We start from the raw sequence: 14,995 nt of genomic DNA on the forward strand, positions 1-14,995 counted from the left end.
AAATTGCTGGTCCCGAGGACTTGATTATAACGGGAGTCCACTGTATATGGTTTCTTGTAATTGCTGTCTAAAGTTGAGGCAAAATTTAATTGATTCTCTTGCTTTAAAATAGCGCTGGATTGAGCTAGGTGAGAACCAAGTTAGTGGCTGGAAGCAAGGCATGATTTTGTGATTTTTGGACTGGTGTAAATGAACTTGAATAAAAAATAAAATGAGAATTCAGAGTCTTGGGAATCATTTACCTCAGCTATTTTTTGTTTGTTGTGGGGGAGGGGGTATTGGGGTAATCTGTTTGTAATAAGAAGTTTGCTTTGTGAAAAAGAGTGGTGTTTAAAGGGATGGTGTAGTATAGGTTTAGATGAGGATTATTAAAAAAGCTTTTAACTTTTTGCAAGATATTTAGAAGCCACTCTATAAAATGATAAAGAGCATAGAATTTTTATGGGAAATTGAAAGTTTATTTGATGAAAATCAGTTTTGAAATGAGTTAGATATCCAAAAACAAGGAAAACCAAAGAGATCCTTGATAAAAGTTGTGGCCTCTCGCATTTTATTAGAATCGCTTTTTTTTTAATATCTCAGCCATTTCAGGGGTAATTGTCATCACATAAATTGTGAATTCCTTTTAAGAATTAAATGTTTTTTCATATTTCATAAGAGATTTCTCATTATTTCACAAATACACACACAAAAAAAGTTGGAAATGCAGCCCCATCTAAACCAAAACTGTACCATAACTTTAAGGGCATTGTGAATAAACAATGGTAATGTTCTTGTTCAGGGAAAGGAATCGCTACATCGCTGACCTTGAGATCGAGACCTTGCTGCGAGCCCAGCTGGAGGACCACAAACAAGCCATCAAGCAGCTCCAGACGGAGGTGGCCACCAAGAACGTCGCCCTGGAGACGGCCAACTTCACCCTGGACAACAAGATGGCGGAGAAGGCGCGGGAGGCCGAGCAGCTGATGCGGGAGAGGGACGAACACAGTGAGGCGCGGCGGAGACTGGAGCAGGAGAAGATGGTTCTAGAAATCAAGGTGAGACCAGAGGATATAATGTGATGCATCTTAGACTTTATGTCACAATCATTTCACATTTAAAATGTAGTTGAAGTTGTTCACCTTTTGCAAGACTTCCTACATCTCCAACTGAACTTTCAGCACAAACTTTCTGAAGTTTTATCAGTGAGTCCAAAAAAAAAAAAAAGTGTTCAATTTGCTCATATCGTTTTTTGTGTCCAGTGGATGATATTCTTCAAAGTCATCCATTCATGAACATTCATTCCTCATTCCTAAGTTTTGTATCCTTTTGGAGAAGGGAAATTGGACATTTGTAGAGCACTGGAGATGGCTCTCCCACATACAAAACCTTTTAATCTCTGACTTGTGGGACAGAGTGATTTACTCATTTCAGAAGGGAAGGCATTTGCCGCTCAACTTATTCCTCTAAGACAAGAACCCAGGACTCTGTGTGTCTGATCCAGATGTGCTAATCCACTGAGCCATCTGACATTAGAAAGTCGTAGTCAAAATGAGAACCATGTCTTGAAGGATTTGCCAAAAATAATGGCAGGCTAATTGAAACATTCAAAACACCCCGACAGATATTATTGGTAATGCCTCATTAAATCAGCTGCCTAGGAATGGGAAAGAAACCAAACATAACCTTTTGACGAACACGAGGCATCGCTCCAAGAATCAATACAGGTATCATGATCGTCTCTTTTGTGGCAGATTGAAGAGCAGCGAATGTTGCTGGAGCAACTGAGAGATGAGAAGCCACGGCTGATGCAGGAGAAGCACGGAGAAATGGCCATTCTCCAGGACGAGCTCAGCTCCACTAGGAAGAATGTCAAGAAGCTCGAAAATGATGTCAGGAATCTTGAGGTACGTCTGTGTTTGTGTCACTCAAAGCCACGCTGATTGATGTGATAGAGAGTCACTGGAAAACATGTAAAATCTTTGAGATGTGTAAATGCATCACACCCACCAAAAGGTGACTTATGTTCACGCACACATACAAAATCATTCCACCCTGATGAAGGTAATCTTGAGGGAACGCTTTTATCACTGAATGTCAGTGCAGTCTGACTAGAAATATTTGTAATATTGAAGTATGTGCACATCAATGAAAGCCATGCAGATTGACACTGATGGGATCACATTGGAGAATGAATGTTCTAAAATGTTCTATTCAAAATAGTGTACTTTTTATGGCATATATCTAGCAAGTCTAATTTTTTGCAAATCGGGACTTCCAACAATTTTGCGAGCGGTTAAAGTCGTGATTATGGAGTACAATTAGGAACAGAGAAATGTACATGCAAGTTTCATTCATGTCGGGATCAGTGTGAATTTTTTTTTTTGTATGTTGTTAAAGGACAAGTTCACCTTCATAAACATAAGGATTGAGAGAATGCAGCAATATTAGTAGAACACATCATTGAAAGTTTGAGGAAAATCGGACAATCCGTTCAAAAGTTATGAATTTTTGAAGTTTTTGTGCAGTAACCGCTGGATGAGAAGTCTACTGCAGTGTGTGAATAACTTAGATGTCACATGCGTACAACAATATAAGGAAAATATAAAGAGAATTTCACAAAATTTCATCTTTTGAAAAAAGTACACATTCCCCTGACTCGTTACCGACAAATGTTATGGGTAATATTATTCCCCCTGCCTTCAGAAAGAGGCAAGTCAAGTGCCCTTTTATTATGCAAAAAAAGTGAAAATATGTTGAATTTTCTTTACATTTTCTTTGTACTGTTGTACGCATATGACTCACAAGCTGTAGTAGTCTCCTCATCCAGCGGTTCCAACACAAAAATTTTTAAAAATCATAACTTTTGCATCGATTGTCCAATTTTCCTCAAACTTTCACTGATGTGTTCTACTAATATTGTTGCATTCTCTCAATCCTTATGTTTATGAAGGTGAACTTGTCCTTTAAATTTGTGAATAGTACCCGATTCGGGAAATTATGAAAGATAAAAACTTGGTGAAATATATGGTGTATACAGTAATTGCCTCACCCATTAGTCGTAAAATTTGACGTGAAAGGCAATTGCAGCTTTGCTTCGATATTGGTATGAAAGATTTGTATCTCTGCTGCCACTCAGTGACAAGTGCACTCAAGCAAACAATAAGTGTTCATTACAAGTAATGTTATAAACACCAATGGGCTGTTTGCCAGTTTGAAGCTCTGTGGAATAACCCCCTGCAATGAGATACTGTAAGAGAGGACATTTTTGTGCGAGTGACTTTGCATGCTCGGCTGGATAAGATAAATTTTGTTTGTTTTTCATTCCTTGTAATCAAATCGTTAAATAGCGTCACATATAGCAAACGTTTGCTTTTATTTTCGCGCTAGTTTCTGGTTGGGCGAAATGCACAAAACTGTCCACTTTTACAGTATTAAGCTTAACAAAATTTCATGATTCCTCCTCATTTTTTTTAATCCCAGGAGCAACTCCACGACAAGGAGCTCGAGCTGCGCAAGTTCCAGCTGCGGCAATCGTCGGAGATCGACGGGATGCAGGAGGAGGCCACGAGGCAGGTGAAGGAGATGCAGCTCCAGATCCTGAAGAAGGAGAACGAGTCCTCGGAGCTCCGGCAGGAGCTGACCCGGAAGGACGACGAGATGAGGCAGCTGGTCCAGGGCAAGACCAAGCAGGAGCTGGAGCTGGACCAGGTTTGTGGACCAAGAACTGAGCCAGAGATTGAACGATTGAGAGATTGAGGGAGAGATACACAGATTACTGAGGAGAGAGAAAGATAGCGAGATGGGTAGATGGAAGAATACTAGATAGATCTAATCTATTATCTATTATCATCTATATAGGACGTTTTAGCGGCGCATTAAAAACGCGTATTGTAGTCCGCTCAATTTTTACCGTTCAATATCAGAGCATATTGAACGAAACGCATAGGCCAACGTATTAATTCCTCATAGGCTACCGTTGTTACTTGCCGTTCAAGATCACACCATATTCAATTCTGTCTCATTAAATGCGCAAGCGCTTGCTGAATGCGCAAACGCTTGCTACTAGTGCGCATCATTTTGTTACAATTCACAAGCGCGCAAACATCTTGCCAGTTGTTTGTTTGATACGCAGTTTTAGGGGTTTCCCCTTTTCAGCGCTGGGATGTGACTGCCGAGTCAACTTCCAAGACGAGTATAGAAGCCGGCTAATTTTGTGCGTTTTATGCTTGTTCTGCTTGAATGTATAGATGATAATAATTATATTGGATGGCCTTGATTCATGGAATACCAGGGAATATTGCACTCGTTAGGGTCAATATTGCACTCATCTTCGATTCGTGCAATATTGGCCCTAACTCGTGCAATATTCCCTGGTATCCCATTCATAGCCTTCCAATATAATATAAATATCTGTCTGTCTGTCTATGATTGATCTATCTATCTATCTCTCCCTCTTTCTATGTACATGTATAGATAGATAGATAGATAGATAGATAGATAGAAGGATAGAAAGGTAGGTACTAGATAGGTAGGTAGGTAGGTAGATAGATAGATAGATAGATAGATAGATAGATAGATAGGTAGATAGATAGACAAAGAGAGAGAGAGAGATAATTCCTGAGGAGAGAGGTGCACTGTGTAGCAGGAAGAGCTTGTATTAATGTGTGAGTTTGTATGCTGCCAAGATATTTTATCATCACCAATTGAAATCTCTCATTTGTGACATTGAATGAAAATTACTTTGCTTCTTATATAGCATCTTTCTGCCATATCACATTGATCTTTTGCTTTTTCATGTTTCATCATTTTCATTTCATGTAGATCCATGTTGGCTCATTCTTGACCAAACTTAGAATGATCACCAAACTTACTGAGGCTAATCCTGGTTTTTTTTTTGTTGTTGAATAGAACAGGAAGAAGAAAAGAATACTTTTCATTAGGTGATTCCAGTCAAAATGAATGTATGTCATACCAGTCGAATATGTGCAGGAAAAGATGGCCAAATGTGTATTTTGGAGGATTGAGTAATGTTTTCCTTCTTTCTCTCATCTAAGATTCGAGGAGAAGCTGGGAGAACAGTTGAACACTTGACCAGCATCGTGGAGAAACAGGAAGGAGAGATCGGCAGACTGAAGGATGAAGTGGAGAGAAAGAGTGAAGAACTGAGACAGCTCAGAAACACTCAGGTGGGTACATTTTTTTCCCCTCTCCTTTGACTGTTTCTTTGGAAATGTAAACTCGATGGCCCCAAGTTTAGTGAGAGTATTAGATTTTTATTCAAAAGCATCCTCAATGTGCTGCACTTCCAAATAATGACTCAGAGTTATACTTTTGCCATATTAGTTATGATGTAAGCATTAGTAAAAATTAAATTGGTTCCTTCTCTGTTGCCTGCTAGTCCCTCCATCTATTCATCGGTCTGTTCCCTCACAGTTCCCTTTAATCGTACTATTTTGAGGACATCTTGAAGTCTTTCATTATTTTGCATGCTTATATGTAATATGACTTGGACAAAGAACAATGTTCAGTCTGGCCAAATATCGATTAACCTCTATGTGATAACTTGTATCGGTCCAATATTCCACCATTCATGCCCTATGCCAATCACAAGTGATGCCAATACAAAGCAACATATGGGGATGAATGAATAGCATTCTTGCGTTACCAGTGATCTGTTTTAGCTCTTATAAGTAGAAGCTTTATCATGGAGGTTACTGGCGGATAGTTTTCACTGCTCCCTGGAGCTCATCCATAGAGCTCAAAGACTCGAATTCACGAAGGTGGTACAATCTTTGTCCATAAACCATGGACAAAGACCGTAGTTTTGTATGGGATGCCAAGTGTTGCATGACCTATTTCGTTATGAAATCAGTAATTTCGTGGAGGAAATAATCATTTCGTAATGAAATGACAACATTTTGTTGACGAAATGGTCATGTCGTCGACGAAATGACTGATTTCGTAACGAAAAAGGCGATGCGACACTTGGCGCCCCATACAAAACTAAGGTCAACAAAGACAAGAAAAGCTTTAATAATAACAGCAGGTCCAAGAGTAGGATCCATCACCAATAGTTTGAATCTCATTCACTGGAGATACGTTTCTTTCTTTAGGAGACGGACGTGGAATCCCTGAAGCAGATGCTGTCGGACACGAACAGGGAATACTCACGGCTGAAGGAGGACAAGGACATGTCCGTCGGGGAACTGGAAGGCGCCCTCAACAGGCAGGAGCAGGAAATGAGACGAGAGATCGACAGGAAGGACAAATTGATCCGCTCCATGACGGCAGAGCTGGAAGACGAGAAAGTCAAGAATCCCAAACTTAAGGTTCGTTTCCCCTGATTTCAGTGACACACATTAGCCTTCATGCAGAAAAAACAGTCTTTAATGAATGAAAAGATGTGCAAAGGGTCAAGATAAATAGTCTCCTACACCCATTCATATGTGTTTGTTGAGCATTTGTTTTTCTTCCCTGTGATTTGCATGATGTTGGTAGGCATGATAACTGTAAAAGCTGTTATTTTTGCAAGGGTTTAAATTTTACAAATTTGAAATGAAAATATTGTAAACGGACAGGAATTAGTGCATTTAAGATAACGTGTTTCAAATCGCAAAACAATATCTTGTGAAAATGTCGGTGACTTCCTCATTTGTGAAAATATTTCTATGTTAGAATAACAGCTTTTACCGCAAGCTACTGGTAGAGAGCTTAACCACACATAAACACACACAAAAAAGGCATGGTTTGTGACCAAAGTATTACAAACTGTAAGACCCCAATTTTGCTTGCTAAAAATTATTTCTACTGATGTGAAGCAGAAAGTATCTCACAGACAAGGAAACTGACAGCTTCAAGCACAATGTTGGATTCTTTCTGTTTGTATCACATAGTATGCAATGAAACCAGCAAGACTGACTAGAATATGTGTAAGGAATTTAGAGAAATATAAGATTTCTTGAAGCCAAAGGTGTTGATGCAAACTTAGTGTTGAAATTCAAGACATGATATTAGATACCATGTGATGAAGTGTATGGGACATCAGGAAGTATGAAAGAGAAATGCTAAATGTCATTATTGTGAAGATGACCAAATAGTTGCTCTAATGTATAAGTGTAGATATGGTATTCAATGTGCTTTGCAAACCTTGCTTTGTCTCCATTTGAGCTGTTGGTATGTAAATCGTAGAAGGTGTGCAAATGTATCAAATTTCTCTTAGCAAAGTTCGCATTCTAATCACTCCTGACCTCTAACCTTTGACCTTTGACTTTTGACATCTCCAGCAAGCAATGGACGAGGTGGAGCAGGAGCTGATGAGTGTACGAGGGGAGTTGGCCAGGGTCAATGGGACCATCAAGATAAAGGAGGCCCAGATCAGGGACCAGGACTCGTTGCTCAGGGATTCCAACGCCAAGGTATGTTGACCAGGTCTTCAATCTTTCAGCTGGAACAGGATGAGTTTTAGATAAAGTGGTGAAGTGTTGACTAAATGTAGAAGAAGTTTAAGCAAAACCATGTCAGTTGTTTTAACAATGATTTGATCATTTCAGTGTCAATAAATTTGATTCAGCAGATTGTGGGAATTCAAGAATGACTTAGGTTTTCTGTGTATGTGATGTCTTTCAGAACTGCCTTTACATGTCATGAAATTTGTGTGAATTTCTTTCCCAAACTTTTAGCATGGCCTTGCTCATTGTGTCAAAATGTAGATTAACTGCTTCACTGCAATGAGAAATATTTCATTCTCTTATTTAAAAGTTTGCAGGTTTGATGCTATATCAAACTCTTTTCTTTGTAGAATGATTATCAGCACTTTTTATGTGCATATCTAAATTGCGAATGAGGATTGTTCTGACTGCAAACTTTGTTTGACTTTCCAGTACGACGAACTGATGAAAGAGAAGCTTGACCTCAAGCGGGAACTGGAATCCAGATTTGACAACAAGTAAGTAAACAGCATGTCACTCCTCTTGTGTTACAACATTTAGGTAAGTGTCTCATGGAAGCACAAGGAGAAAGCAGAAAACAATAACAGCAACAAACCACAGACAATCATACCCTGTCATTGGTATTTATTTTATTTATTTATTCCTTTCCATTCATAGGGTGGATAGCCCTTTCAGCTCAAGGCTGATTTCCAAAGTGGTCCACATACAGTAATTATATCTACAGCAAAATTTTGATGTTGTCGTTATGATTTTGTCGTTATGATTTCTTCCATATCACACTACAACAATCTTCACCGTACTTTTTTCATTGCAGCTGCATTTGAATTTCCTTTTGAAATTCTTGCTCACTCCTTTTTTTGCCAATTTTTAATGATTAATTTGTCATTGTCTCTAGTAGTTATCTTTTGTGTTTTCTTATCAATTTCTGGAAAGTAGTTGATTTCACATTCAGTTGCCACATTACCGTCTTTAAGCTATCATCACATGGCATAAATTGGGGTGGATGAACCTTCATTCTAGATCTCATGTTAAGCATTCAAATCCTGCCTCCTGCCCAAGACAGTTTGACCACTGGTTTGTCAGCAAGGCAACAAAATATTTGTTTACATTAATCTACCAGTATTTGTTTGTCTGTTTCAAAATTGGCCAGAAGTATGTTGTCTCTCCTTTCCAAATGTGTTTTGAGTATACGTCAGAGGCAAGTTAAGTTATTTGAAATATTCACTACTCGCAGCACGAGTGTAATCATTTTGGGGTTTCAGTGCATTCATTCATATTTCACCAAAATACAGGTACAACTGATGTACTTGAAAATCTGTTTAGACAACACTTCATTGTAGGGGTGACAAGGCCTTATACAATGTATCTCAGATTATGGTGAAATCACTTTTTGGATTTATTTACATATAATCAGTAGAGAGATTTCCTGTCCAAATCCTAGCTGTCTTATCCCCAAAATGAAATCACCGCAGCATGTCAAATGAATGTCAATTCCAATTGTTTAAGTGCGTTGGCTGCCATGTTTTCTTGCTCTCCTGAACATTTGACATTTTTGAGATATGAGGTTTTGCTGCCCTAACAGCAATTTGTTTCAGAGACCAAAATTTTAGGAGATAGCTCACCAAGTACTGTTTGAATAGCAGGTAGTGGCTGTCTAGCAACCAGGGTCATTCTGGCTATAACACTGACCCTTTTACTATTGCCATGTTACGCGGTAATGTTGTTTCTGCAGAGATGAGGAGCTTCGTGATATGAAAAAGAAGCTGGACTACCACAAGAATGAGTTGACTCTCATGCAGGATATGGCCAAGGCCATGGAAGGAAAGGTATGCTGAGTCTCGGCTTTAACTTTCTGTAGTTTCATTTCACCGACTAGTTTCTTAACATTGATTTGCCCCCTCGCACTCATCCAGTATTTCATGTTTCTTTATTTCCTTAGTTTGCTCAGTATATGAAACTTAGGGTGCGTTTATAAGATTTTGCGGGCCTAGAATCACTGTTTTGAAATACTGTTTTGAAACACTGTTTCAAATCACAGTTTCTTCAGTTGAGAGCGTTTATAAGATTTTTTCTCCGAGCGTGTTGGGGCTCTCGCTCAGACTGTGCCATTGCGTAACTCACTCTGCGCAGTTTTTCCTCGGCAAAAGGTCTAACAGGGTGCGCGCAAGGCATTGTGACGTCACATAAACAGTGTTTGCGATCGAGGTTGCGTTTATAAGATTTTTGAAACACTGATTCTACAGAAACACTGTTTGTAAACGCACTATTTTGTGCGTTTACAAACAGTGTTTCAAAACACTGTTTCAAATCACGGCGAGCGTTTATAAGAATTTTTTTCAAGCTAGAATCACTGTTTGGCCAGAAACAGTGTTTCAAAACACTGTTTCTGGCCAGAAGAAATATCTTATAAACGCACCCTTAGTGTGTTACTTTGACAACACCAAAGGTCATATGTATAACTCAATGCTGCTGATGATAAATATATTCAGTAGGTCACCTCGCTGTTACAGATAATTCCACCCCTCTTTATTAAGGGTATTAATGTCACTTGAGCATCATAAAACTGTGATATGTAAATGCACAATACGTACACTGTACTTTGTGTGAAAGAAGCATTCTAAACAATCTTTTGCTGGCCGGCACTCCTTTTCCCTCTGTAAATGAAAGCATGTGTTGTATTATTTGATATCGTGATCTCAAGGTAGGTATCTTGTAGGGTTGTGGCTGCTATGTTATTTGTCAAATGTGACCGTAGGAAACTTTCATGAAAATGTCAGATATGGTAGAAACTACAGTAAGTGCATGTGTTAATGAATGTTATGTACGGTATCTGTACAATACTTATAGTTTGCTTTACATTATGTTGTTGTTTTTGTTCTCATCTATTTCCAGGCAGAAGACGGCAGCCTAAAAGTGAAGAGGTAGGTAATGTTAAGCTTTCAGCAGGTGGTACATTTTATCTTTTTCACTTGAAAAAACAAACAAACAAACAAACACCTGCATGAGTATTACCATGGTGAATCAGCATACACTGTGCTGGGATATTGATGCGACAATCAACATGTTCATGTTATTGAGAAGAAAATGGTTCACACGGCACTTGTTGCATCTTTAAACTCTCTCTCTCTCTCTCTCTCTGAATCTCTTGTCATAGCCCTTTGCTTATCAAGCTATATTGCAAAGTCAATTTTTTTTTTCCGTGGTCTGTAGAAAGTTTCCATTGTCTCACCCGTTCAGTAGAAAATATTCTTTTCTAGCAAGCTACAAATCATTCATCCTTTGCACAGCAATATGGATTATATGTAATATATAGACTCTTACAAAAGCAAGATTTATTGAAAATAACTTCCATGTTGCTACTGCTACAAAATGCCCAATACTCTCCCCGGGCCTCCTCTGCCCCTCCCCTACCCCCTTTTCCCCTCCTCATCCCTTATTCTCTCCCCACTTTCCCTATCTGCCAATTTACCTACCTACATTGTACCTCTCCATTTCACCTACACTGATGTCTTCCACCAGAATGGAAGATAAGGTGAAAGGTCAACAGGAAGAGATAGGTAACCTGAACCGGCTGGTGAACAACCTCCAGAACAGGAACAAGAGATTGGAGGAGAGCAAGGAAAACATCATCAAGGACATGGACACTCTGAGAGAAGGTCAGTATGAGGACACAGTGGTCATTATAGATAGAAAGCTACGGTAGAGGACATTTGAGACCCTAGGATGTTATGAAGTGCTGTATTAGATTCAGATACATCATACAAATGACACCTCAGTACAGCACAGTCTTTCTGTGTTGTTGTGAAGCATTTCCTTACAGTGACAGCAGAGTATTCAAATTCATGAAATTCCTCCGTCGAGATATTTTCATTGCAACTGATTGACAAATTGACCTACATCAACGTAAATAAGCACTGAATTGATCAGTGTTTTAGTACTAGCCATGATAAAAAAGAAATCATGGGCATACATACTCAAGCAGGATTTGAACCTCCGACCTCCTGATCTCTGGACAGGCATCATCTCCACTCAACCACAGAGCTTCCGCCCGACAGCAACTGTTGATTCTAATCCTTATAGCATGCAGCGGGTACTGCATAATTATTCAAATTCATGATCAATTCAGTGCTAATTTACGTCACTGTAGGGCAATTTGTTAATCAGTTGCAAAGACAGCAGAGTATATTGTACAATAAGAATGACAGAAAGAGATCATTGTCAGAATTTATATATTATATTCTTTTTAAATCATGATAAAAACAATGTTTATAGACAAGGATTTTAGATGCTGAAGTTTGAGAAATTGTGTCTCTTTTTACAAGTAAAAACAAGGAGAGAAAAAGATAAAAAAACCTAACTTAATTCCATTTTTGTCTAAGCCATTTAAATCCACAGTAAATTGGATTGGCACAATGATAAGGAATAAAGGCACTATGTCAGAATGGGTAATAATGGCAATAGCAATGGTAATGACAGTATGAGTAATAGGAGTAATTATGATTATAACAATTATGATAGTAACATTAGCAATAATGATGTAATGGTAATTATTTTTATCAGTAGTAGTTGTATTGTTAATGACATAATTGCTGTCATAATTTTCATGCTTATGGTTAAAATTGATGTCCTTGTTATTATCACGACGTAATCATGACAAACTGATGCCCTCTGCAGAGAAATCCAAGTGTAGTAAGTGTGGTCGCCTGGAGACCCAGTACCAGGAGGTGCTCACTGAGAAGGAGAACCTTGAGGAGGATAATGAGGAGTTGCAGAAGGAGGTGGCTCGTCTCGAGGCCCTCCTCAATGTCAAGGAGAAGGATCTCAGAGAAAGGTATCGTACTTGATTATCTGTGCTGTCACTGTAGCTTTATTATCATTCGTCATCAGCATGTTAGTCAACGTGATTGTGGATTCACTTCTCATTATCATCAGCAGTAGCATTATTTTCATTGTCATTCAACATTGTCATCAGCCTTGTAATCTTTATCTTTCTCGTTACCATCATTATTTTCATCGACACCCTAGTGGCTGAATAAGCAAGTTACAATTGTGATAATGTGGACACAAAACTGAGACGAGAATGCAACAGAAATTCTGTGTTACCTTCACAGCACAGGTATGTAGGATTATCTCAGATCAAAAAACAAAAAAAGAAAAAGGAAATGCAAGCAAAACATAACAAAAACAAATAAAATAAGAGATTTAAATACTGAGTTGGTACTCCTATTTTCAAATCTAGCGTTAGGGCAAGGTGAGTTGTAAACCTTGGTGGCACATATGCATTACAAGTTGTCTCTGTTGATATCTTATGGAAAAATAACATAAGTACATCATCCCCCCCCCCCCCCCCCCCCACCCCAGTAGTTTAATGATATCATACTTGGTTGTAACCCCTTTGAGTTCTAAATAGGCATTCAGACAAAAACATTTGTTTGCAGTTCTGGAATGTCTTACTAGTATTTGGTTACATAAAAGATATTCTATGCCCCCTTTTCCCAATATACACAGCCAACAAAAAATTTCGCCCGTCAAGCGCACCACCACCTCCGCCCTTGCCGACCGAGCCCAGTCGTCCAGCAGGGCATCTAGCCGTGCATCCCCGGCTGGTTCTACCACCCCATCTCCAAAGCCAGGCTCCGGCCGCTCGGCCACGCCCCAGCAGCTGGCTGCAGCCCTGAAGAGGCTGTCGGTGAAGCCCAGCCCCCAGCCGTCCGGGGGAGACAAGAACCGCCTCTCGCCCGTACCCATGGACCAGCGTAGGACCAGCATTAAGGACCTGGCCCAGGGGGCCGGCTATGATGAGAACAGGAGGACCTCACTGAACAACATGGAGGCCCGGCTGCAGGCCCTTCGTTCATCTCAAGTGAGTCAACAGTACTTTACAAGAAGGGATTCGTAATACAGACTACCTGTATCAAAGAGATCAAAGACTCTATGAGCACCAGGGTGTGTTTGAGCGCTCTCCTAAAGCGAACTGAACCCTACCGTTCTTGCGCCAGAGGAGTGCTCAAACGCTCCTAAAGTGTGCAGTACTGTACTGTACTGAGCCAAAAGTGGACCACTTTACAATGTACTCCAGAAGTGTACCAAAAGTGTACCAAAAGTTAGCATGTGAAGAATGCACATATTATGCATGTACATCATAATGCAAAGAGTTCATTTTCTTTGTTCGTGACAACTGTAAGTAGTTTAAGCACACCAGGTGAATGACCCTCTTGCTACAAAATGCATGACCCCCTCTAAACATAATTCATTTAGGGTATGCTTTCTCCAAATAGAGCGCTCAAATGCTCCAAATCAAATCTGACACAGTTCAGCACGGCATGCTTTGATTCAGTTTGATTTGGTTCACTTTACAGCACCCAAACGCACCCCTAGACATCTGCTCTTTTAGTTTAGCTCTCCTGAGTCACATGGTAGCAGTTAAGAATCTCAAGATTTTTAAAATAGTTTCCCTCATGTAAACTCTTGAGGCAGAGTGCGATTCTCGAGTGAGCACTATGGCTGTGAGTCTCTTGTTTTTGTCTCCCCCCCCCCCCCCAATCGGCATTAGTAAACACTAACACTCATTCTTGATGTGCTTGAACAAAGACTAATTATGGATAATGTATGGTGATAGGAGACTAGCAGGCAAGACCTTCAGGCAAGAAATGAATACATTTTGTGTTTTATCACAAATAAATTCTTCCTTTTTTTTCCCCATTTAAAGAAGGTGCATTTGACTATTAGTATCTGAAATGATCACAATGTCTTTCACCTCAATCATGCACACATCTGTTGAATTCCAAACAGAAATGCTTGAGGGCACAGGAGTGCAAACTTAATTTCTTTGTCTGTAATCCATCATCCAAATTGCATGCATATCACCCTGTCATCACAAACAAATTATTGGTTAAAAAGCAAAAAGGGCTCCACAAACCTTGTTTTATAGTACAGTATCTCCTGGTTTAGAGTACATGAATGTGTGTTCAATTTGATGTTTACAGTTTTCCCATTTTCAGGATCTGGTTGTGAAGTCATGTGGGCACATGTAACAACCAGTCCTTGTAAAACTCAAAAGTTTGCAATCATATGGAAGATTTTTTTTTTTTTTTCAGATTCTTTTTATTTTTACATTACTTTCAAGACCTCATAATGGTAAAACTCCCTTTATCTCTATTTTTAGGATAAGACAATAAAGGACATGAAGAAGCCAGCGGTGAAGCGGGACACGAGTCCGGGACCGACCGCCAGCGGAGATGGGGCAAAGAAGCAGGCGAGGTTCGTCCTTCCGTCCAGCAAGAAGTTTGAGAAGTCCCTGGGATCGACAGGGGGCTCTTCTAGGTCAAAGTGAGTACTGTCAGTGTGCCATATTTTCAGTATCTTAGACCATTCTTACAGGTAGTAGACTCCATGCACTAAGCATGTTGGGTAACAAAGCTGCCAAGTTTCCCTAAAGCTACAACAAGTCTCCATGGAAAAGAAAAAATCACCTTTTATTTCTTTTCATCCTGACAAAAGAATAACCTTGCATCACAAAACCAAGTCGCCAGATAGGTATTTTTGATTAAGGGAAGATTCTAAAG

At 39.5% G+C, this 14,995-nt stretch overlaps 1 protein-coding gene across 1 annotated transcript in view; it reads left to right on the forward strand.

The window, feature by feature from the left end:
• The window catches only part of LOC139710989 (uncharacterized), a 48,960-nt gene extending 34,197 nt beyond the window's left edge, over nt 1-14,763 (forward strand). Inside the window, exons 21-33 of the mRNA XM_071622904.1 lie at nt 782-1,037; nt 1,734-1,886; nt 3,463-3,690; nt 5,037-5,168; nt 6,096-6,311; nt 7,266-7,397; nt 7,863-7,927; nt 9,163-9,256; nt 10,323-10,351; nt 10,950-11,086; nt 12,105-12,261; nt 12,939-13,293; nt 14,596-14,763. Coding sequence (XP_071479005.1) covers nt 782-1,037; nt 1,734-1,886; nt 3,463-3,690; nt 5,037-5,168; nt 6,096-6,311; nt 7,266-7,397; nt 7,863-7,927; nt 9,163-9,256; nt 10,323-10,351; nt 10,950-11,086; nt 12,105-12,261; nt 12,939-13,293; nt 14,596-14,763 — 2,122 coding nt within the window. The remainder of the gene's footprint in view (nt 1-781; nt 1,038-1,733; nt 1,887-3,462; nt 3,691-5,036; nt 5,169-6,095; nt 6,312-7,265; nt 7,398-7,862; nt 7,928-9,162; nt 9,257-10,322; nt 10,352-10,949; nt 11,087-12,104; nt 12,262-12,938; nt 13,294-14,595) is intronic.
• Nucleotides 14,764-14,995: the final 232 nt, after the last annotated feature.

The sequence above is a fragment of the Diadema antillarum genome, unplaced genomic scaffold, assembly GCF_040938485.1.
Source record: "Diadema antillarum isolate AM-2024a unplaced genomic scaffold, OU_Dant_1.0 seq00001597_RagTag, whole genome shotgun sequence".
Taxonomy (NCBI): Eukaryota; Metazoa; Echinodermata; class Echinoidea; order Diadematoida; family Diadematidae; genus Diadema; species Diadema antillarum.